Source organism: Mustelus asterias, chromosome 17 (assembly GCF_964213995.1).
Source record: "Mustelus asterias chromosome 17, sMusAst1.hap1.1, whole genome shotgun sequence".
NCBI classification, from domain to species: Eukaryota; Metazoa; Chordata; class Chondrichthyes; order Carcharhiniformes; family Triakidae; genus Mustelus; species Mustelus asterias.
Window position 1 is genome coordinate 20,811,729 of NC_135817.1, and position 23,995 is coordinate 20,835,723.

A 23,995-nucleotide genomic window follows, 5' to 3' on the forward strand; every position below is an offset into this window, starting at 1 on the left:
CCATGATCTTCCTCCTAACAATGCAGGAACATAAAACAACCCAGAGTAAAAATAAACAACCTCCATTTAAGCCACTTAAGGAACAATAAAAGGACTCTTGTAGATAGCCAGCAACAATAACATCAACTAAGGCTGTGAGCTACAGAAAACATGATTTTTAAAAAACTCTTAAAGGTATACTAATGTCACACAGATAAGCAATCTGTGAATTAAAAATGGTGGGAAAGTCAAGTGAGGTGGTGAAGAGGTAGAGCTGGTTGTCATCCACATGCAGATATAAACCGAAGTTATATTTTTGGATGATGACGACAAGACGGGCAACATGAATAGTAAAGCCAGTGAAGGCAATTCTCTGGCAAATATTAGATCGATAAGAATCAAATCGGGCGATTGTAATCCCAACAGTAAATTCCATAAGAGGACTTAACTGTCTAATCACAAAAATAATTTTCAAACCAGAAAACCAAGAATGTAAATAAAACAGTATGCTCAATTTCCTAATATTTCCAGCCTTGGTATCAGTACCATAGCTACTGGTTTTGTTTTGAAGAAAGGAGAACAAATATTCAAATTGGGCTGGTGCATCACTGTACACATGGTGGGACCATCGTCCATCAGTCTACCACAGCAGTAACTGCCCCAATTCCTGGGAATGGACTCATTTGCATAAAAGGGGCAAGCACCTACACTACTCAAGGCACTACTGGGAACTCACCTGTTCAGGCACCAGAATTTTGGAGCAAAACCAAACCAGCTCGACGAGGGGCTAGAAGTCCAGTTTTGTTCTGGAGGGCAGGAAGAAATGGAGTGGGGGTTGCCAAGATGAGAAATTCCACTCATATTCTGACTGGCCAGAGTTACAGTAATAGAACACATCCAAGAACAGAGGAAGTGAAACATGTCACTTCAGCACGGAATCTCTTCCTACGGCAGCAGACAACCCAATGATTCAGTTGCGCCCTTGCTGGGACAGGAAGAGGACAGAAATGGTGGCAACCAGTCCAGACAACAAACCGTAGCAACAATTAGTAGAAGACTTTTTTGGAATCTTCCATCAAACAATCCAACAAAGTTCCCAGGGAAAAGGAAAACTGTGTTTCATTTCACATTTAAAACAATACAATTGGGTTACAACATGCTCCAAGGCCAAGAAAATTAAGGTCCTCTACAATGTTAGAACAGTGGCGTGCAACCTATGATCTAGGGCCATATGCAGCCCATTTGGGTTTTGAGTGCAGCCCACGAGACATTTGGAACATAGAACAGTACAGCACAGTACAGGCCCTTCAGCCCTCGATGTTGTGCCGAGCTTTGTCCGAAACCAAGATCAAGCTATCCCACTCCCGATCATTCTGGTGTGCTCCATGTGCCTATCCAATAACCACTTGAAAGTTTCTAAAGTGTCCGACTCCACTATCACAGCAGGCAGTCCATTCCACACCCCAACCACTCTCAGAGTAAAGAACCTACCTCGGACATCCCTCCTATTTATCCCTTTTAAAAAGCATTTAGATAGTTACATGGGTACGATGGGATAGAGGGATATGGGCCAAATGCAAGCAATTGGGATTAGCTTAGGGATTTTTAAAAAAAAGGGTGGCATGGACAAGTTGGGCCGAAGGGCCTGTTTCCATGCTGTAAACCTCTATGTCTCATCCTTCATGGAATGTGCCAGCCCCGAATCCCTATCAACTTACAGTTGAAAGTCTCCCACATGCCAGATGTTGATTTGCTCTCAATCATCGGCCCCAATCTACATTCTTCAGTTCCTGCCTAATCTTGTTGTAATTAGCCTTCCCCCAATTTAGCACCTTAACTTGGGGACTACACTTTTCTTGATCCATCAGTACCTTAAAGCTTCCTGAATTGTGGTCACTGTTCCCGAACTGCTCCCCTACTGAAACATCAACCACCTGGCTGGGCTCATTCCCCAATAGCAGGTCCAGTATGGCCCCTTCCCTAGTTGGACTATCTACATTCTGTTTCAAGAAGCCCTCCTGAATGCTCCTTACAAACTCTGCCTCATCCATGCCCCTAGCACTAAGTGAGTCCCAATCAATATAAGGGAAGTTAAAATCTCCCACCACAACAACCCTATTACTTTTACACCTTGCCAAAATCTGCCTATATATCTGTTCCTCCATCTCCCGCTGGCAGTTGGGTGGCCTATAGTAAACCCCCAACATTGTGACTACACCTTTTCTATTCCTGGGTTCTACCCATATTGCCTTGCTGTATGAGCCCTCCAAGGTGTCCTCCCGGAGTACAGCTGTGATATTCTTCTTAACCAGTAGTGCAAGTCCCCCACTCCTTTTACATCCCTCTCTATCCCGCCTGAAACATCTGTATCATGGAATGTTAAGCTGCCATTCCTGTCCTTCCCTTAACCAAGTCTCTGTAATGGCAACAACATTGTAGTTCCTAGTACTAATCCAAGCTCTAAGTTCATCTGTCTTACCTGTTACACTTCTTGCATTGAACAGATGCACTTCAGTCCACCAGACCCTCTTTGATTAGCAACTCCACCCTGCCTGCTGTTTCTCTGGGTCTTACTGGCCCTATTCTCTGGTTCCCCTTCAGCGAATTCACCTTTGCTTTGGTTTGACAATTCATCACTTCAGTTTCAGGATAAGGGGATGGCCATTTGGGATTTACATGCGGAGACACATTCTTTCTCAGAGGATCATTTACCTTCGAAATTGTCGACCCCACAGAGCTGTGGATGCTCAGTTGCTAAACATATTCAAGACTGACATCAATAACACAGATGATTTGACAGAGGTATTCAAAATAATGGTCAGAGTAGTTAAAGCGTTAATGTTCCCCTTGATGGAAGGGCGGAGAACCAGAACACACCGATTTAAGGTGAATGGTAAAAGGACTAAAAGCGACAGGAGCAAAATCTTGTTTATGTAATGAACAGTTAGCATCTGGAATGCACTGCCTGAGTGTAACAGAGACAGACTGAATCATGGCTTTCAAAGGGGAATTGGATAATTATTAAAACAGTAAAATTTGTGGGCTATGGAGAAAAAGCATGTAAGTGGGACAAGCTGAGTTACCCTGACAGAGAGCTGGAAAGAACATTTTGTTGACCTTTGAACACACAGAGTTCCATATTCAGCTAATTTCCATCTGCAAAGTTTTTTCCTATCGGTATGACTGAAGTGATAAACAAGGGCAAGTTATGTGAAGTGAGGTGCATACTGACGCACACCAACATTGACTGTGGGAGCCTTGCGCTCCCTCTGCATCCAAACTGTAAATATTTATTTTGTTTTACCATTTGAAGTTGATGATGATAGCTGGATTAATTATTTTCTATAAGTCGCTATGAAATAGTCAGCATGTATTTAATGTATTTAATCTTATTCATGGGGTCATGGTTAGTGAACAAGTCCAATTTTAATTTTGGAGGGCCACTCGCGCGGCCAACCAATAGACTAGGTTGCCCATCACTGTGTTAGAAGTCGCAACAGCAAAGATTGAAAAACGTGTGCCAATCACTCCAGCAGCACTCCACTGGGTGCTCGAACTTCTGAATTGTATCACGTCATGTGTTCTTGAGTATTTGTATAAATTTGGTACCTACAGTTGGTTTTAGCTTAATACTGGTCAATACTTGTGCTTTGTAAAGTGTGACATTTTATATCATAGTCATACTTATGTTAGAACTTCCCACTTTAAAATCAAGATAGGATAAGAGGAAAAATTACTGCGGCATGGTGGTTCGCACTGCTGCCTCTCAGCACCAGGGACCCAGGTTCAATTTCAACGTTGGGGGACTGTGTGTGGAGTTACACGTTCTCCCAGTGTCTGCACGGGTTTCTTCTGGGTGCTCTAGTTTTCTCCCACAGTCCAATGATGTGCAGGTTAGGTTGATTGGACATGCTAAATTGACCCTTTATGACCTAGGATACGTAGGTTAGGTGGATTAGCAAGGCAAATATGTTGGGTAACAGGGTTAGGGTCTCGGTTGGATTCTCTGTTGAAGAATCGGTGTAGACTCAATGGGCCAAATGGCCTGCTTCTGCACCGTAGGGATTCTATGATTCTAACTTTTACAATAATGTTTTGAAGGCATATTTTAAGCATACAACAGTATAGAAGGTCAGGATTGTCAACCTTCTTGGAATGGCTGGAGTCCCCGGCAACGGCCTCAATCTCCCAGTGAGATTGAGACCCCTCTCACAGACCACATGAGCAGCGCTCCAATCAGTTGAGGCAATGCCAATGTGTGCTGCAGAGCTGGAGGAAAGGGTGCTGATTAGGTTCAGTTGAGTTTGGCCAGATGCTGATCAAGTGTTACTAATGTCTGATTAAATTGATAGAGTAAGAAGTTTAACAACACCAGTTTAAAGTCCAACATGTTTATTTGGTAGCAAAAGCCACACAAGCTTTCGGAGCTCCAAGCCCCTTCTTCACCTGCATTATGCATTTTAATTTTGCTGTATTGTACAATTTAGTTTAATTAAAAATTTAGTATCCATTTGCAGGGCAAAATCTAGTTCAAAGTTTATAATTCATTGAAACTGCTTACAAATTAAATTAAAACAAAAGTCAATAATAATCTGCTCTAAAATGTCAGACTAGTTGCAGCAATATAATCCAAAATGCAGGGCAGAATATGTCCCAGTGAATATAAATGTACCAATTTATTTTTGAGCCTAGAATGTTGATAATGCGAGTCTAGTCTTTAATTCCCTTAGTGGTGCTGTTCCTCATCAATGGTAGTTTTATTCTTCAACCCATTTCCACCCTGTGTCCTCAAACTCTTACATTGTGCCAAAGCCGACTAGTGTAAGCTCAACACGCCAGCTTTCAATTAGGCACTTTATATATATATTAGATATTCAATGTCATAGCCATCACTTCCATTTTTTTTAGACAGTAGTTGCTGGCAATGATTATGCTGTAACCATTTACTAACAACTCTGAATTCAAATTTTGCCTTGCTTTGTCATTTAAGCACGTGCTTTCCATTTATCATAAACCTTTCCCATTGTTATTTCCTCCCCATTTCCCTTTTTTCTAGCTCTGTACTTGCTTAAACTGCTACATCTTTAACTTATTCAAATTCTGATGAAAGGTGACTGAGCTGAAATGCTAACTCTGTTTCTCTCTCCACAGATGCTGTGTGACTTACTGAATATTTCCAGAACTATGTTTTCAATTTCACAATTCCAGACTCCGCGGTATTTTGCTTCACATGCAGAGCAGGAGCTCTGGTCAATTTTCTCATTCGTAACTCAAGGGTGGTGAGACAAATTTTAGCACCCCTTCTGTGTATTGGCATCATGTCAACATGCGATTCTGAGAACTCACGCCCTGTAAATGTCAGTTACTGATAACTATAATCACAGGAGGTGTTGTCTTACAAGAATTAAAATTTTAGCTTCTAATGACCAACAGATCCACTTCAAACATTCAAATTCAAATAACCTGAATTTCTGTCCTGTGAACTTAAACTTAAAGCAATTCAGACAACCTCAATTGGAGGAGGACTTCAAAAACAAGCTTTTGACTGCCTCAACAGAATTCAAATGCAAAACCTAACAGCAGTTTATCAAGAAAGGGAAGATTTCCTGTGGAATGTGTGCAATTAATCTATTTATAAAGGTTCTGCACCCATAGTCAGAGAAAATCTCCCAAGGTTACTGCTACAAAAGATCAAAATATGTTGTACTATTCCAAATTAATAGTACCTCCAAATGTGCACTTTAAAAATACTGTGTGAAGTAAAATGGATTCAACAATATCAAGATATTCTCATCCTCAAGAGTTGTTTTTAAATTCCCTATTTCTTTTTATTAAAACCAATCATCTGAATAGCCAAGGATGGGTCCAAATATGTACGTTTTTCCAACACAATACAATTTATTATAAAAGCAAAATTGAAATTCTGCCCATAGGTCATTGACCAGAAACTTAAATTCTGTTTCTCTCTCCGAAGATGCTGCCTGATCTGTGTATTTCCACCATTTACTCTTTTTACAACACCTGAAGAATTGTTCAAGTATCTTGAAGCAGGCAGACGGTTTGCAGAAGATCCATTTTTTAAATAAATCTATAGTTTGACAAGAGGAAGTCAGTTATTCATTCGGTGAAAATCTGACCAAGCATTTTTATTTACATGCAGGATCTGGAAACATTTGCAGATTTAATGAAGCAATCTGCAGTCAAAGAAAAACAAGTTTAGCAAGAATGGGTGGAATGATTGCAGATCCTTTCAGTATTGATTCTCTCCCTTTCAATCCTCAAAATATTTTCATTTGAAAGTTCTATGAGGCATAACACTAGCATTTTGAACCCATAAATAAGGTTTTGATACCACTGCCCTTTGCTTCTATTGGTATGTGATGGGTGGATGCATTGATAGGGAGGAAGATGGGAGAGGATGGGAGTTTTGAAGAGTCTACAATATATTCACCTGTCAAATTTGCAGTAGTTTCACTGAAATCAAATAAACTCAAGTGAATTATAATTAGCTCATATCTGCATGTCATCAAAAGGTTTCCATTAACTGAAGCCCATAATATTCAACACTACAGAGATTTAAGTAATGAACAGTTTTCTTTTATAAAATATGCTCATATCAAGATAGTGGTGTGCTTAAAAACCTTCATGATGCTCATGTTTGACTGGTTCCAAAACTACAGAACATTTGAAATGCACTGCTTGAGAGATTCAAAGAAAACAAAAACAATTTTAAAACATTCACTCAATTCTTTAAATTAGAGGATGAAATTACTACCATGTAGAAAGTTTAAATTTAAAAAGGAATGTGAAAAAGGAACAGATCAATATTTGGTGCAATGGAAGCCCATTCAAATTCGCAACTATATAACTTTATTCACTACAGTTCGTCTCAGCTCTTCTTCCCCATTTCTTACACAATTGTCCTGAGCAAAGTTCTGCAAACTAAATTTGTACAAACTACTCCAATAAAACGGATTGACAATCAAATCATTAGAAATGTACTAAGATTACCTTCATTGTGGCAGTATTCCTTCCTGTGAATGACAGGGAAATCAACTGAATCCCAAGTCATAAGTTACTGAAGTGTAAGGCTTCATAAGTATGACTTGTACTGCATCACACACAAACCACAAGTTTCGAATGTTCACTACAAGTGGAAGGGGTTAGATTACAATGTTTTAAACCAAAAACACAACGTAAAGTTTCACATATACACTGACAATCACCTCTACCTGATTACTACCTCTCTCATCAAATCCACTGTTGCCAAGTCAGATCATAGAAATCATAGAAACCCTACAGTGCAGAAGGAGGCCATTCGGCCCATCGAGTCTGCACCGACCACAATCCCACCCAGGCCCTACCCCCACATATTTACCCGCTAATCCCTCTAACCTACGCATCCCAGGACTCTAAGGGGCAATTTTTAACCTGGCCAATCAGCCTAACCCGCACATCTTTGGACTGTGGGAGGAAACCGGAGCACCCGGAGGAAACCCACGCAGACACAAGGAGAATGTGCAAACTCCACACAGACAGTGACCCAAGCCGGGAATCGAACCCGGGACCCTGGAGCTGTGAAGCAGCAGTGCTAACCACTGTGCTACCGATGCTCGTCCAACATTCAGTGCTGGATGAGCAAAAATTTCCTCCAAATAAAAATTGGGACGAACAGTGTAATTGTCTTTGGTCCCTGTTGCAAACTCCACTTCCTATCTACCAACTCCATTAATCTCCTTGCTAACCGTTTGAGACTAAAACAGACTGCGGAGCTTAAGCTTGCTGGTGAAGCCGGCTGCAGACTGCTTGGGGCGGCATTGCACAATGCAGGCGACCCGATCTTCCACTGAACTGGAGGACCTCCTTGCACCCACCCCCCAATCATCATCATGACCCCTTCCGCGGCCCACCCTGCAATCCCCTCCGAGCTCCCCTTTGTGCCCCCCTGTCATTGCCCTACCCTCACTCAGGCCCCATCCACTTGGCACAACCCCTGGCCCAGTTATGGTGCCCAGTGGGCAGTGCCAGGTGACTGGTGGCCTCTGATCACTCCAGCATGGCCATCACGTCTGGTGGCGACCATGAGTGATACCATTGGCAAACCCAATCGCGGCGGCAAAACCAGGCCGGAAGATGGCTTTCAGCATGGGACCAGTTCGTGCCCGGTGCGAAAGCCTCACACACCATCTACCTGGCCCACTACACTGATCGACCAGTGCAGTGAGCTGGAAAGATCGCACCTAAAATCCACACCTTCACTAAGACCAGTCTATCTTTACTCCACTCCTAGGAGAGCAGCACAGAACGGGAGGAGAGTAAGGGATAGCAGAGAGAAGAATGAGAGGGACAGCAAAAACAGAGGGAAGAGGAAAAAGATCAGCTCTGCTAGTGGAAATTGGAATTTATAGATAAAAAGCAAAAAGGTTGGTCTAAATACAGGCAGTTTATTCTCCACATATATTGGCTGGAATTTTCCGGCTGTTCACGCAAACAGGATTCTCAGGTCCCGCTGCAGTGAACAGAGATTTGGCTGAGAATCAAATTCTCCATGCTTGCTTGCAGCAGCGGCGGGACATGAATTGCTGTTATTATTAGACAAAGCAAAATGTAAAAAAAATGAAAAAAGGTAATTGCACAATTTAGCGTCACACTAAGGGCAGAAATCTCACACTTTGAGACAGTGTTGTAGCAGGGGTGGGAGATTGGAGTGCCTCTTGCTGTGGAAAGAACAAAGAACAAAACAGCACAGGAACAGGCCCTTCGGCCCTCCAAGCCCGCGCCGCTCCCTGGTCCAAACTAGACCACTCTTTTGTATCCCTCCATTCCCACTCCGTTCATATAGCTGTCTTGATAAGTCTTAAACGTTCCCAGTGTGTCCGCCTCCACCACCTTGCCTGGCAGCGCATTCCAGGCCCCCACCACCCTCTGTGTAAAATATGTCCGTCTGATATCTGTGTTAAACCTCCCCCCCTTCACCTTGAACCTATGACCCCTCGTGAACGTCACCACTGACCTGGGGAAAAGCTTCCCACCGTTCACCCTATCTATGCCTTTCATAATTTTATACACCTCTATTAAGTCTCCCCTCATCCTCCGTCTTTCCAAGGAGAACAACCCCAGTTTACCCAATCTCTCCTCATAACTAAGCCCCTCCATACCAGGTAACATCCTGGTAAACCTCCTCTGTACTCTCTCCAAGGCCTCCACGTCCTTCTGGTAGTGTGGCGACCAGAACTGGACGCAGTATTCCAGATGCGGCCGAACCAACATTCTATACATCTGCAACATCAGACCCCAACTTTTATACTCTATGCCCCGTCCTATAAAGGCAAGCATGCCATATGCCTTCTTCATCACCTTCTCCACCTGTGACGTCACTTTCAAGGATCTGTGGACTTGCACACCCAGGTCCCTCTGCGTACCTACACCCTTTATGGTTCTGCCATTTATCATATAGCTCCTCCCTACATTATTTCTACCAAAATGCATCACTTCGCATTTATCAGGATTGAACTCCATCTGCCATTTCTTTGCCCAAATTTCTAGCCTATCTATATCCTTCTGTAGCTTCTGACAATGCTCCTCACTATCTGCAAGTCCTGCCAATTTTGTGTCGTCCGCAAACTTACTGATCACCCCAGTTACACCTTCTTCCAGATCATTTATATAAATCACAAACAGCAGAGGTCCCAATACAGAGCCCTGCGGAACACCACTAGTCACAGGCCTCCAGCCGGAAAAAGACCCTTCCACTACCACCCTCTGTCTTCTGTGACCAAGCCAGTTCTCCACCCATCTAGCCACTTCCCCCTTTATCCCATGAGATCCAACCTTTTTCACCAGCCTACCATGAGGGACTTTGTCAAACGCTTTACTAAAGTCCATATAGACGACATCCACGGCCCTTCCCTCGTCAATCATTTTGGTCACTTCTTCAAAAAACTCCACCAGGTTAGTGAGGCATGACCTCCCTCTCACAAAACCATGCTGACTATCGTCAATGAGTTTATTCCTTTCTAAATGTGCATACATCCTATCTCTAAGAATCTTCTCCAACAACTTCCCCACCACGGACGTCAAGCTCACTGGCCTATAATTACCCGGGTTATCCTTCCTACCCTTCTTAAATAACGGGACCACATTAGCTATCCTCCAATCCTCTGGGACCTCACCTGCGTCCAGTGACGAGACAAAGATTTGCGTCAGAGGCCCAGCGATTTCATCTCTCGTCTCCCTGAGCAGCCTTGGATAGATTCCATCAGGCCCTGGGGATTTGTCATAGAATCATAGAATCATTTCTCGTCTCCCTGAGCAGCCTTGGATAGATTCCATCAGGCCTTGGGGATTTGTCAGTCTTTAAATTCTCTAACAAACCTAACACTTCCTCCTTTGTAATGGAGATTTTCTCCAACGGTTCAACACTCCCCTCCGAGACACTCCCAGTCAACACATCCCTCTCCTTTGTGAATACCGACGCAAAATATTCATTTAGGAAACTGGTAGGAAAATATGCCAAATCTTCAATTTCCAACATCATTAATTATGCACCCAGGAGTTTTATACCTTATTCAGTGGTGGGGCAGGCCTGGATGGCATGTAGTAGCTTTCGTGCCCGAGTGCCATATTGCAAACTCCAACATCACTGAAGAAAGGTGGGTCACTTCAAAATGAACATAGATCTCTGGGAGCATTTGGAAGCCGGAAGATGAACCTCCTGAGAATGAAGATGGATCTTTAGGGGTGGCACGCTGGCACAGTGGTTAGGACTGCTGCCCCACAGCTCCAGGAACCCTGATTCAATTCCAGCCTTGGGTGAGTGTGTGCAGTTTGCACGTTCTCCCCATGCCTGTGTGGGTTTCCTCCCACAGTCCACAGATGTGCAAGTTAGGTGGATTGGTCATTCAAAATTGCCCCTTAGAATCCAACAAAAAAATGTGTAGATTAGGAGGATTAGTGGGGTAAACGTGTGAGGGGATAGGGCAGGGGTTGGTCTTGGTAAGATGCTCTGTTTGTGAGTCCATGCAGATTTGATGAGCCAAGTGGCCTCCTTCTGCACTGTGCCTTAACCCGCGGAGCATTTAAAGTGGATGAATGAATCATGCAAATAGACGTAAACGGTTATGGTATTATGGGATTATGTAGACATGGCTGCAGGGATGGGAATTGAACATCCAGGGGAATTCGATATTTAGGAAGGACAGACAAAAAGGAAAAGGCGGTGAGTTGCATTGCTGGTTAAAGAGGAAAATAATGCAATAGTGAAGAAAGATATTGGCTCTGACAAATCAGTATGGATAGAGTTGGGAAGTACTAAGGGGTTTAATGGGAGGAGCTAGGTCTGTAGTAAGGATTTGGAGCTGGTTTAGTTTCAGTTTAGAGTTGTTTCCAGCTTCAAGGCTGTTAACACAATTTATAGCAAGTATGCCTGTGTTTGCTAACTGCATTTAAAGTGGCATTTGAGTCTAAGAGGACTGTTGCTTGTTTGGAACAGAAATAGTTACATTAGAAATTAAAGTTTCCTTCCATTATTTATAACTATTGTTCAACTATTCAAAGTTAAACCACTTATATTTACAAATAAAGCTGGTTTTGATAGAAAATCCCTAATTTGTCAGTAGAATTACTCCTGGAGCAAAGCATTCTATCTTCACATTTATGCCAAAATGGAAAAATTGTTGGGGTCTAGTCAGGCTTGATAATATACCTTGGGTTTGGGTCCAGGACCCTAACAGTTGGGGATGGCATTAAACAGGAAATTAGAGATAAAGGAACATGTGTAATTATAGGTGACTTTAATCTGCATGTACTCTGGGCAAATCAAATTAGTGACAATAATGTAGAGGTGTGTGTATGGACCAATACATTGAGGAACCGACTAGAGAACAGACCATCTTAGATTGGGTATTGTCTAATGAGAAAGAAATAATTGGCAATATAGCTCTTGGGAGCAACCATAATATGATAGAATTTTTCACCAAGATGGAGAATGACCTAGTTGTATCTGAGATGAGGGTCCTGAATCTTCGTAAAGTAGACTACAATGGTATGAGGCACGAGTCAGCTTTGATAGATTGGGAAATGTTACTTAAAGGGATGACAATAGATAGGCAATGGCAAACATTCAAAGAGCACATGGGAGAACAATAACAATTGTTCATTTCTGTCTGGCACAAAAGTAAAATGGGAAAGATGGCCAAACCATTGCTTACAGGAGAAATTAAAGATAGTACCAGATCCAAGAAAAAGGGCATACAAATTGGCCAGGAAAAACAACAGACCTGAGGATTGAGAATAGTTTAGAATTCCGCAGAGGCAGCCAAGGGATTTGATAAAGAGGGGAAATTTAGAGCATGCTTGCAGGGAACATAGAAACTGACTGTATATGCTTCCACAGCTATGTGAAAAAGAAAAGACTGGTGAAGACAAATGTAGGTCCCTTACAGTCAGAAACAGGAGAATTTATGATAGGAACAAAGAAATGGCTGACCAATTAAATACATATTTTAGTTCTGTCTTAACAAAGGACGATATAAGTAACATATCAGAAATGTTAGGGAGCACAGGATTTACTACGAGGGAGGAACTGAAGGGAATTAGTATTAGTAGATAAATGGCGTTGGGGAAATTGGTGGGACTGAAGGCCGATAAATCCTCAGGGCCTGATAATCTACATCCCAAAGGAACTCAGGAAGTGGCCCCAGAAATAGTGGGTGCATTGGTGGTCATCTTACAAGATTCTATAGACTCTGGAATAGTTCCTACAGATTGGAGGGTAGCTACTGTGGCCGCACTATTTAAAAAGGGAGGTAGAGAGAAAATGGGGAATTATAGGCCAGTCAACCTGATGTCGGTAGTGGGGAAAATTCTAGAGTCCGTTATCAAAGATTTTATAGCAGAGCACCTTGGTAAATATTGGTGGAATCGGACACAGTTGGCATGGATATACGAAAAAGAGATTCATACTTGACTAATCTACTGGAATTCTTCAAGGATCTAACTAAAAGACTTGATGAGGGGGAGCCAGTGGATGTGGTTTGTTTGGACTTTCAGCTGGCTTTTGACAAAGTCCCACATTAGAGAGTAGCATGTAAAATTAAAGCACATAGGATTGGAGGTAGTGTACTGAGATGGATAGAAAACTGGTTACAGACAGGAAACAAAGAGTAAGAATAAATACTGCTGAATGGCAGGCAATGACCAGTGGGGTGCTGCAGGGATCAGTGCTAGGACCCCAGCTTTTCAGAACATATATTAAAGATTTAGATAAGGGAACTAAATGCAATATCTCCAAATTTGCAGATGACACAAAACTGGGTGGGAGGGTGAGCTGTGAGGATGATGCAAAGATGCTTCAATGCGATTTGGACAAACTGAGTGAGTGGGGAAATGCATGGCAGATGCAGTATAATGTAGGTAAATAAAAGATTATCCAATTTGATTGCAAAAATAGGAAGACAGATTATCTGAATAACTATGAATTAAGAGAGGGGAATGTGCAATGAGACCTGGATATCCTCCTGCATCAGTTGCTGAAGGTGAGCATGTAGGTGCAACAAGCCGTAAAGAAGCCAAATGCTATGTTAGCCTTCATAGCAAGGTGATTTGGGTACAGGAGCAGGGATGTCTTACTGTAATTATACAGGCCCTTGGTGATGCCACACCTGGAATACGGTGTACAGTTTTGGCCTCCTTATCAGAGGAAGGAGGTTCTTACTATATGGGGAATGCAGAGAAAGTTACCAGACTGATTCCTGGGTTGGCAGGTTTGACGTATGAGGAGAGATTGAGTCGGTTAGGATTATATTTGCTGGAGTTCAGAAGAATGAGGTGGGTCTCATAGAAATCTATAAAATTCTAACAGGACTAGACAAGGAAGATGCAGGAAGGATGTTCCTGATGGTGGAGATGCCCAAAAACAGGGTTCATTGTCTAAGAATTCAGGGTAAACCTTTTAGGACTGAAATGAGGCAAAATATTTTTATCCAGACAGTGGTAAACTTGTGGAATTTGCTACCAAAGAAAGCAGTTGGATCCAAAACGTTGTATGTTTTCAAGAACTAATTAGATACAGCTCTTGGAGTGAAGGAGGTCAAAGAATATGGGAAGAAGGTGGGATCAAGGTATTAAGTTGGATGATCAGTCATGTCCATAATGAATGGTGGAGCAGGTTCAAAGATGTGCGGGTTAGGTTGATTGGCCAGGTTAAAAATTGCCCCTTAGAGTCCTGGGATGTGTAGATTAGCGGGTAAATATATGGGGGTAGGGCCTGGGTGGGATTGTGGTTGGTGCAGACTCGATGGGCTGAATGGCCTCCTTCTGCACTGTAGGGTTTCTATGGTTTCTATGGCTGAATGGCCTATTGCTGCTCATATTTTCTATCACAAACTCTGAAGGCAGCCTCAGGCGTTCTTCAGGTGAGTCCCGACATCTGCACACCACATTGCTCCAAATGTGTTCTATGCCAGCGTGTTTTGTTGCCGACATTTCGGAGAACCTGGTGTGGAGGTAGGACCTTCATCTGCATCCTATTAACTGTCAAAATGGAGGGGAAACTTCACTCTAAATCTTGACTCATTTCCCCCCCTACGCCCCACCATTTTCAGTTACCCAAGCATGTTCCAATACAAACCTACCCGTCCTCCACATGGCTACTATCCCTTGTTGTTCAGTTTTGCTCCCATTGAGCAGTGACCTTTGTTTAATTGGTTTGTGGGGATTTATCTTGGATCCTTGTATACAGAAATCTATAATTTCCTTGTACAGGCAACAATGTTGAGACTTAAAAGCTGTTCTTCAGGATTGAGATGCACTTTCTGACTTCAATAACAGGATAAGACAAAGGACCATGTTTTTTGCTATGCTCAAGAGATTACCAAAAGACGAAGGAGCAGAATTAGGCCAATTGGCCCCATCGAGTCTGCTCTGCCAATGAGATTGTGGCTGATCTGATATAATCCTCAACTCCACTTTCCTGCCTTATGCGCATAACCTTCGATTTCCTTACTGATTATAGTTACATTAGAACACTCTGAAAGTAGAAGTAATACAGGACACTTGTCTGAAGTCAGGAAGTTCACTCTATACTCTTAGAAAAACATTGTTCTTCAAGTGATTCATTGACTCCACCATACATTTCTGTTTCAATGAAGCAATAAGTTTTGTTTTCCCAAATTTTACTTAATTATTAATTACAACCAAACAATTTGGTAACCTTCAACACCATTATTCCTACAAAACTCATCTCCAAACTCCATGGCATGGGCCTCGGCTCCTCCCTCTGTGACTGGATCCTGAACTTTCTAACCCACAGACCACAATCAGTAAGGAAAGGTAACACCTCCTCCACAATCATCCTCAACACCAGTGCCTCACAAGGCTGTGTTCTCAGCCCTCGACTATACTCCTTATACACCTATGACTGTGTGGCCAAATTTCCCTCCAACTCCATTTTCAGGTTTGCCGATGACACCACCGTAGTGGGTCGGATCTCAAACAATGACGAGACAGAGTACAGAGAATGAGACAGAGAATCTGGTGAACTGGTGGTGCTCCCTCAATGTCAACAAAACGAAGGAGATTGTCATCGACTTCAGGAAGCATAGAGGGGAACACGCCCCTGTCTACATCAACGGGGACGAAGTAGAAAAGGTCGAGTGCTTCAAGTTTTTAGGTGTCCAGATCACCAACTACCTGTCCCCATGCCGACACTATAGTTAAGAAAACCCAGCCTCTACTTTCTCAGAAGACTAAGGAAATTTGGCATGTCAGCTACGACTCTCACCAGCTTTTACTGATGCACCATAGAAAGCAAACTTTCTGGTTGTATCACAGCTTGGTATGGCTCCTGCTCTGCCCAAGACTGCAGGAAACTACAAAAGGTCATGAATGTAACCCAATCCATCACACAAACTAGTCTTCCATCCATTGACTCTGTCTACACTTGCTGCTGCCTCAGCAAAGCAGCCAGCATAATTAAGGACACCACACACCCCAGACATAGTCTCTTCCACCTTCTTCCATCGGGAAAATGATACAAAAGTCTGAGGTCACATTCTATGATCTATGATTCCAATCGGCTCAAGAACAGCTTCTTCCCTGCTGCCATCAGACTTTTGAATGGACCTACTTTGCATTCAGTTGATCTTTCTCTATACCCTAGCTATGACTGTAACACTACATTCTGCACTCTCGCGTTTCCTTCTCCATGAACGGTATGCTTTGCATAGCGCGCAAGAAACAATACTTCACTGTATACTAATACATATGACATTAATAAATCAAATCAAAAACCTCCAATTTATGTTCAATATTGGTCAATTAAGGGCAGCACGGTGGCACAGTGGTCAACACTGCTGCCTCACAGCGCCAGGGACCCGAGTTCGATTCTGGCCTCGGGTCAGAGTGTGTGTGTGTGTGGAGTTTACATGTTCTCCGTGTCTGCGTGGGTTTCCTCCAGGTGCTCTGGTTTCCTCCCACAGCCTGAATACATGCCGGGAGGTTAATTGGCCGTGCCAAATTGCCCCTTAGTATCAGGGGAACTAGCAGCGTAAATAAATGGGGTTACAAGGCCTGGGTGGGATTGTTGTCAGTGCAGGCTCAATGGGCCAAATGGCCTCCTTCTGCACTGTAGATTCTAGGAATTATACAATTTCAATGGAAGTTCTCTCATTGGACCAGAACCTTGTTTCTTATTCTATACAGTAATTACTCATTTAATAATGTAGTTGTGTCCCTGAAAAGTGTAACTTTAAGGAATCAGATTTTCCCATTCCATCATACTTATAAGCTGTAATTGTGGTCTAAAAGGACCTTCTTGTAAGAGAAAAATTTAAAATATTATACCCAAGTTGAATTACTCTCCATTCCTAAATTCATAAATGAAGTGACTTATTTGCAAATTAGTTTAATTTTAAAAAAATAACTTTCTAATCTCATTCCACAACTCTCTCCTGCTTCCCAACTCTTTTTCACTCGTCGGCCTCTCTTCCATTCCCTGGGCTTGCCTGCATACTATTCCCCTCTCAAGCCCTTGTTGTAAACAAGGGCTCAGGAGCAGGCAGCAAGAGGAATAAGTGAGCAAGAAGGGATGTGAGCAGATTGGTTGGGGAGCAAAGCGGCAAGCTGGATCAGGGAGTGAGATGACGAGCAGGAAAGAGTTGGGGAAAGCAGCGAGCAGGAGAAAGTTGAGGGGGCCTGTGAGCTGATAGGTTGGGAAGCAAAGGAGTGAGCTGGAACATCAAGGAGAGAGACGACGAGCAGGAAAGAGTTGGGGAGAGAAGCAGCGAGTGGGAAAAAGAGGCCAGTCCTAAGTGTTACCAATCGAGCCACATGAAATGATGCTGAAGCTAAGCCCCAAAACTAAATGAGCACATCAGCCCCATAATATCTGCGAGTAGAATAACACTGAATGAGTTAACTTAAAATGGGGACCATTTTATATTTAGGATAATGGTACATTTTTCAACCCCCACTATTCCAATACAAATACTGAAAATAAATCCGTTAAAAGAATTGCAAAGAGGCATTTAGCAACAAATACGTTCAGTGTTTGTTGGAACAGCACCAGGTAGAATATATGCCACAAGTTTATTATTTACAAAAAATAAACATTTTTCAAATTCCTTCCCATTATGAAGTATTGAAAGTAAAATCCACTAAATCCCTTGAACATGAGAATGGTGTAGAGCACAGCAGCCATCTACAGATGTGATGCACTGTAGAAGGGATATAAAGTTTTTTAAAGTTCTTATTTTAAAATGTTAAACTAAAGCTCAGAGGCAGTGGGCATGAAGGTTTTGGACTAGATGCTGGTCTCATCATTGACACCCACAAACCAGGAGGGAACATTTTTTAAAAATTCACTAATCCTTACGAAAGAACTCCCACTCACCAAATTCCCAATTATTGAATTCTATTTACAGTTTATTCCTTTGAAGACCACCCTGTGTGAGCATCAGGGAATTTTCACCCAAAACCCCTCTACCTCTCACTCGTCCTCAACACCACCCTGAAAATGTACTTTTGCGACCAAGTTTTGGTCATCCCTCAGAATATTTTTGATTTTTGTCTGATTGCTCATGAAACAGATGGTTGGTGCATTAAAGGTTATATATTAATTGAGATTGTTAGAACTAGTTTGATTTTTGTGTTAACTGTATCTTACAGATCTTTCTCATGCTTTGTACAATTTAAAACTGTAAATAAACCTGCATATTGATTTTAATCTGTTTTAGTGGAATAGTGGTGTCCCTTTTTTTCACTTTCTAGTGCGAGACACATCCCAAGCATTCTCCATTAAGCAATTTACAGTGATTCTGCGTTAATAATTACATTGCAATATTTGGTTACCATTCCTGAGAAATGCAGCCTGCACTTTCATTGAATATTTGGGAGATAAGCAGAAATTTTATTTGAGAGAGTGGCGGCTGTAAATCTATGCGTAATAATTTATCAACGCCAAGTAAATTTTCAGCCTTTTTCAGGTCTCCAGACTTATTCTCCCTCAGCCTCCAGTCTTGGCTCAGTAACAAGCAGCACACTCATCTATATTAACAGAGTACAGATTCAAGATTCCAGTTGAAGGATTTGAACACTAATTAAGTCTGATGCTTTTGTGCTGTAGTGAAAGGTGCTGCACTGTTGGAGGTGCATCCTTACAGATGACATGCTAATAAACCCTAGTTTCCAAGGACCCAAAGGCACTATTTGAAGATGACATGGGTAATTCTCCTGGTGTCCTCGTCAATATTCAGCCCCCCTCAAAAAAAGTAAAACATTTATCTCACCACTGTTTACTGGACCTATCACTTTGCAAATTTACACTTGTCCTTCCCCTTAAATCTCTCACTATTTTGACTTGGATATATTTTTGTCATCCTTCAGTGTTGCTGGAATTCCCTACCCAAAACCATCATGACAGCACCATTAGCATGACTACTGCAGCAGATCAAGGCAATGGTGAACCATCTTCATAGAGCCTTTTGGGGATGGGCCTTACACGGCTAAGAAATATGAATAGAAACCATTAGAAAAGACTTGCAATCAAGCACCATGCATAAGGTCAGTGAAGGCGGGAATGGATTAATGAATTTTGTAACACTTAAGCATCGAGACTCGAACTCTGTAATACTTAGAGATTTCGTGAGAAGCACTGTAGAGCTCATTGTTTTCGCGTCTGTGGAGCTTGTTTTCATGCATCCAAAACAGATAAGATAAACAGCTGTCCTTGCTGCGGTATACAATCGTATGATTTGCCCAGCTAGTATAAGCTAAGCAGAATCAGCTAAGCTAGACTCCATTTTATGTTCTTTCACATTATGTACCTTTGTTTAACACGGTGGAGCTGACATGTATGCCTTCTGCGATCGTATAATAATAGATTCATATATTTTCATTATATACTATTCATCATTATGGATATAAATTGTTATATAGGCCCCTGTATTTTAGTTATCCTGTTTATGCAAACTTATGATCTTGTGTAATGGATAAACAATGCACAGGTGGCGACAAAACAGATATTCGCAGCCTTGAGATGGCCACGGTTACACAGGAAAGACGGAACTGCCAAGGCAGCAATAATCGTGGCAAGATGTGGACGTGATCAGGGGCGAAAATATATGTATAAATGTTTGCTCTTGACCTGTATTCAGTGGGAAGTCTGGAGACCGCATTAGGGATCAGACTTCTCCCACAATTGTGAAAATAAACCACTGTACTTGGACTCACAACTAGTCTCAGAGGTATTATTTACCTACAACATCAGAATGTTCCAAAATGCTACACATGTACAAAGGCTTCATTTGCGGAAATAGATGAAATTTTCCTTCAAAAGATTATTCGAAGTCCATGCAATGTTAACAGGTTGCTGTTGGATGGGCTTTTACATACGCATGTTCTCGTAATGCAGCTAATTGAATCTACAACTTTTAGGAAAAAATGCAAACTACAAATGTGCATTTTAAATGCTCAAATTTGTCTGATGTCACAAGCCTATTTTCAGGTTCATCAGTCAAAATGAAACCTGAACACAAAAAGCATGTTCGCTTCACAATCTAATGCTGAACTCTTAAATAGACGTTTATTGTTTAATTTTCTCCATGAATACAGTCATTGTAGATATGAACTTAAGCAATGAAGGAACAATAACACCCAAGTCATCACTAAGGAGCATTCAGAAATCTCAACAAAGCAGATCTAACAGCTGATTTTGGTCATACTAGACCCCAGCATCTTCTGCAATAACTATCCACTTCAAATGGAAAAAATCAATTTTTATTACAGATTAAAAGACAAATGCAGAAACTTGTCAGAAGTTATCTACCAGGAAGCAGAGAGGTGGAATAAATGGGTGCTTTTCTGGTTGGCAGTTGGTGACTAGTGGCGTGCCGCAGGGATCAGTGCTGGGGCCTCAACTGTTTACCATATACATAGACGATCTCGAGGAGGGGACCGAGTGTAGGGTAACAAAGTTTGCGGATGACACAAAGATGAGTGGGAAAGCGAATTGCATGGAGGATGCAGAGAGATTTGGATAGGCTTAAGTGAGTGGGCGAAGATCTGGCAGATGGACTATAACATTGACCAGTGTGAGGTTATCCACTTTGGAAGGAATAATAGTAAAATGGACTATTATTTAAATAGTGAAAAATTACAACATGCTACTGTGCAGAGGGACCTGGGGGTCTTTGTGCATGAATCGCAAAAACTCAGTTTGCAGGTGCAGCAGGTGATCAAGAAGGCAAATGGAATGTTGGCCTTTATCGCGAAGGGGATGGAGTATAAAAGCAGGGAGGACTTGCTGCAATTGTACAAGGTACTGGTGAGGCCGCAACTAGAGTACTGTGTGCAATTTTGGTCCCCTTACTTGCGGAAGGATATATTGGCCTTGGAGGGAGTACAGAGAAGGTTCACCAGGTTGATACCGGAGGTGAGGGGGTTAGCTTATGAGGAGAGATAGAGTAGATTGGGCCTGTACTCGTTGGAGTTTAGAAGGCTGAGGGGAGAACTTATAGAGACATATAAGATAATGAAGGGGCTCAACAGGGTAGAGGCAGAGAGATTCTTTCCACTTAGAAAGGAAACAAGAACGAGAGGACACAGCCTCAAAATAAGGGGGAGTCAGTTTAGAACAGAGTTGAGGAGGAACTTCTTCTCTCAGAGGGTAGTGAATCTCTGGAATTCTCTGCCCATTGAAGCAGTGGAGGCTACCTCGTTAAATATGTTTAAGACAGAGGTAGATAGATTTCTGATCAATAAGGGAATTAAGGGTTATGGGGAGCGGGCGGGTAAGTGGAACTAAACCACTATCAGATCAGCCATGATCTTATTGAATGACGGGGCAGGCTCGAGGGGCTAGATGGACTATTCCTGCTCCTATTTCTTATGTTCTTATGTTCTATATGCTAACTGACCTATCCTGCTGTGTATTTTCAGTTTTAATTATTTGTTGGTAAGAAGGTCTTGACTTCAATTTTGCTCGGGCTCTTCGATGCAAAATTTGGTCAAATGCTGGCTTGATACCAAGGCAGTCACACACTCATCTGACATCTGGAATTCAACTCTTTTGTCCATGCTTGGACCTGGGCCATAATCCACTAAAGCCCCATGCCATTTTTTAGGTTTCCTTGTACACTAGTATATTGTCCGCTCCTTTACAAGCAAACAGATATAAAGTACTCATCACAAGTCAGCTATTTCTTATTACTTTTTCTGTAGGCTGGCATATACAGAATCTGATATTAATCCAAAAATATGAAATCAATTACTGTGCTCTTTTGAATACAAATATAATTAAGAATATTTACCTTGTCGATAGTGCTGTTATCAAGTTCTATTTCCATTGATCTTGGTCTCAGTTTGATGGGTTTGTCTTTAAAAATGTCTCCAAAGCCAAATCCTTTTATCTTTTTTGGCTGAATTTCTACTGCTGTTGCATTATTTGATCCATCTAGTACCAACTTTACACCAATCCCATTTGCAGTATCTTGTTCAGGACTTCCTCGGTCCTTAACACCTAGAAAAAGATTAAACTGTTTTAATAAAAGGAAAATGAATACTGCTAGCCTATCTGATCACAAACATAAAATTTCAGTGCTGAATCCAATCATGTTTTCACCCCTTATGCATGTTTCCCAGAGAACACGAACATAATTTTCTCCCTGGATGATAAGACCAACTGCAGCAACTCTACTAGAGGGCTGATTGAGATAATCTAAAATTCGCAAGGACTGGGAATCTAATCTTGCAACATTTTGGACTGTATGGTTCAGTTACATTCTCCCACATGTAGATTTTTAACCCCCACATACAGACTTGCCTAAGTAATCAAGAAAGGAATTAGAACAAATCATGGAGGTTCCAAGAAATTAAACAGACCTAATTTCTCCAAATGTTACATATTTACTGCGGTGAACTTGTTCTCTTAATTTCTTCTATGGAAGTAGGCTCAGGAATTTATGAACAATGGTCAGAAAAAAAAAAGTTTCAGCACAGATGTTGCAGCCAAGAAACAAAGAAATTACATTCCTTATAAAGTTTAAATTGGAGATTGCCTAAAACAGTTAACATACTAAACTGGTTACCTCCTGGAAATATACAAAGGCAACACAAGCTAACATTATTAGTGCCCAAACTATTATAAGAAATTATATACTAGATATAATGACATGAATGAATAAATCAATAAACATTCTAGAATGGCCACTGTATTTAAAGGTGTTCAGTGAGACCATGATAAAATCCATGAAGTGCTGATAGTCACCACAGAGTTAATTAACACAGGGGAGATCCAACTAGATTGCAAACAAACCATTCAAGAAAATAACCAAATAAACACACATAACTCTTTTAAAATATAAAGTTTAAAATTAGTTGCTGGTGACAATTATGAAATTAATTTGGAACAAACTTGATCTGTATTAAGAAACATCCCAGGTAAGTCCAGAGAGTCTCAGGCTGAGGGGGTGTCATTTACCAGAAATTGAACTGGACTCGCCATATACTGTGGCTCCAAAAGGGCAGATCAGAGATTAGGAATCCTGTGGCGACTAACTCATCTGCTGACTCCGAAGGCCTTTCCACCATCTACGAAGTATGGGTCAGGAGTGTGATGGAATTCTCCTCACTTTCCAAGATGAGTGAAGCTCCAACAACATTCAAGAAGCTTGACACTATCCAGGACAAAGTAGTCCACTAGATTGGTACCCCAACCACAAACATTCACTCTCTCCAAAACTGATGCAATGTATACCAACTACAAGATGCACTGTAGCCACTCTCTGCTACCATCTTACAGACATGTGGGAACATCAACAACTGCAAGTTCCCCTGCAAACTACTCACCACCCTGACTTGTAAGTATATTGCCGTTCCTTCACTGCAGCTGGGTAAAAATCTGGAACACCCTCTCTAACAGTACTGCAGGTATGCCTTCACCACATGGGCTGCAACAGATGGCAAGATGGCAGCTCACCACCATTTTCTCAAGGGCAATTAGGGATGGGCAATAAATGCTGGTCTAGCCAACAACACTCACTTCCCATGAATGATTTTTTTTAAAAAGGTGGGATGGGGGAGACAGGGATGTAATGATGGAATTGTATAAAACACTGGTCAGGTCACAGCTGATGTTTTGCGTACAGTTCTGGCCACATTATAAGAAGGACATAATTGCTCTGGAGACAGTGCAGAGGAGATTTACAAAATCGTTGCCAGAGACTTAAATTGCTGCAATGAGAGATTGGATAGGCTGTTTTCCTTAGAACAGAGGAGGCTAAGGAATGACCAAATTGAGATGTACAAAATTATGCGGGGCCAAGACAGGAAAGACTTGTTTCCCATAGCTAAAGGGGGTCAATTACCAGTGGGCATAGATTTAAGGTGAATGGCAGAAGCATTTGAGGGAGAAAGGAGCAAAACCTTTTTCATCCAGAGGATGGTGGGTATCTGGAATTCACTGTCTAAGTTGGTGATTGACATTGAAAAGCTCCATGCATATCTGGATGTGAAGTGCTGC

General features: G+C 41.9%; 1 protein-coding gene across 2 annotated transcripts in view; it reads right to left on the bottom strand.

Annotated features, from left to right (window-relative positions):
- The window catches only part of sh3kbp1 (SH3-domain kinase binding protein 1), a 334,888-nt gene that overhangs the window by 132,805 nt on the left and 178,088 nt on the right, over nt 1-23,995 (bottom strand). For both annotated transcript variants that reach the window (XM_078232356.1, XM_078232358.1), the window contains one exon: nt 21,786-21,994. In XM_078232356.1, the coding sequence (XP_078088482.1) occupies nt 21,786-21,994 (209 nt within the window). The remainder of the gene's footprint in view (nt 1-21,785; nt 21,995-23,995) is intronic.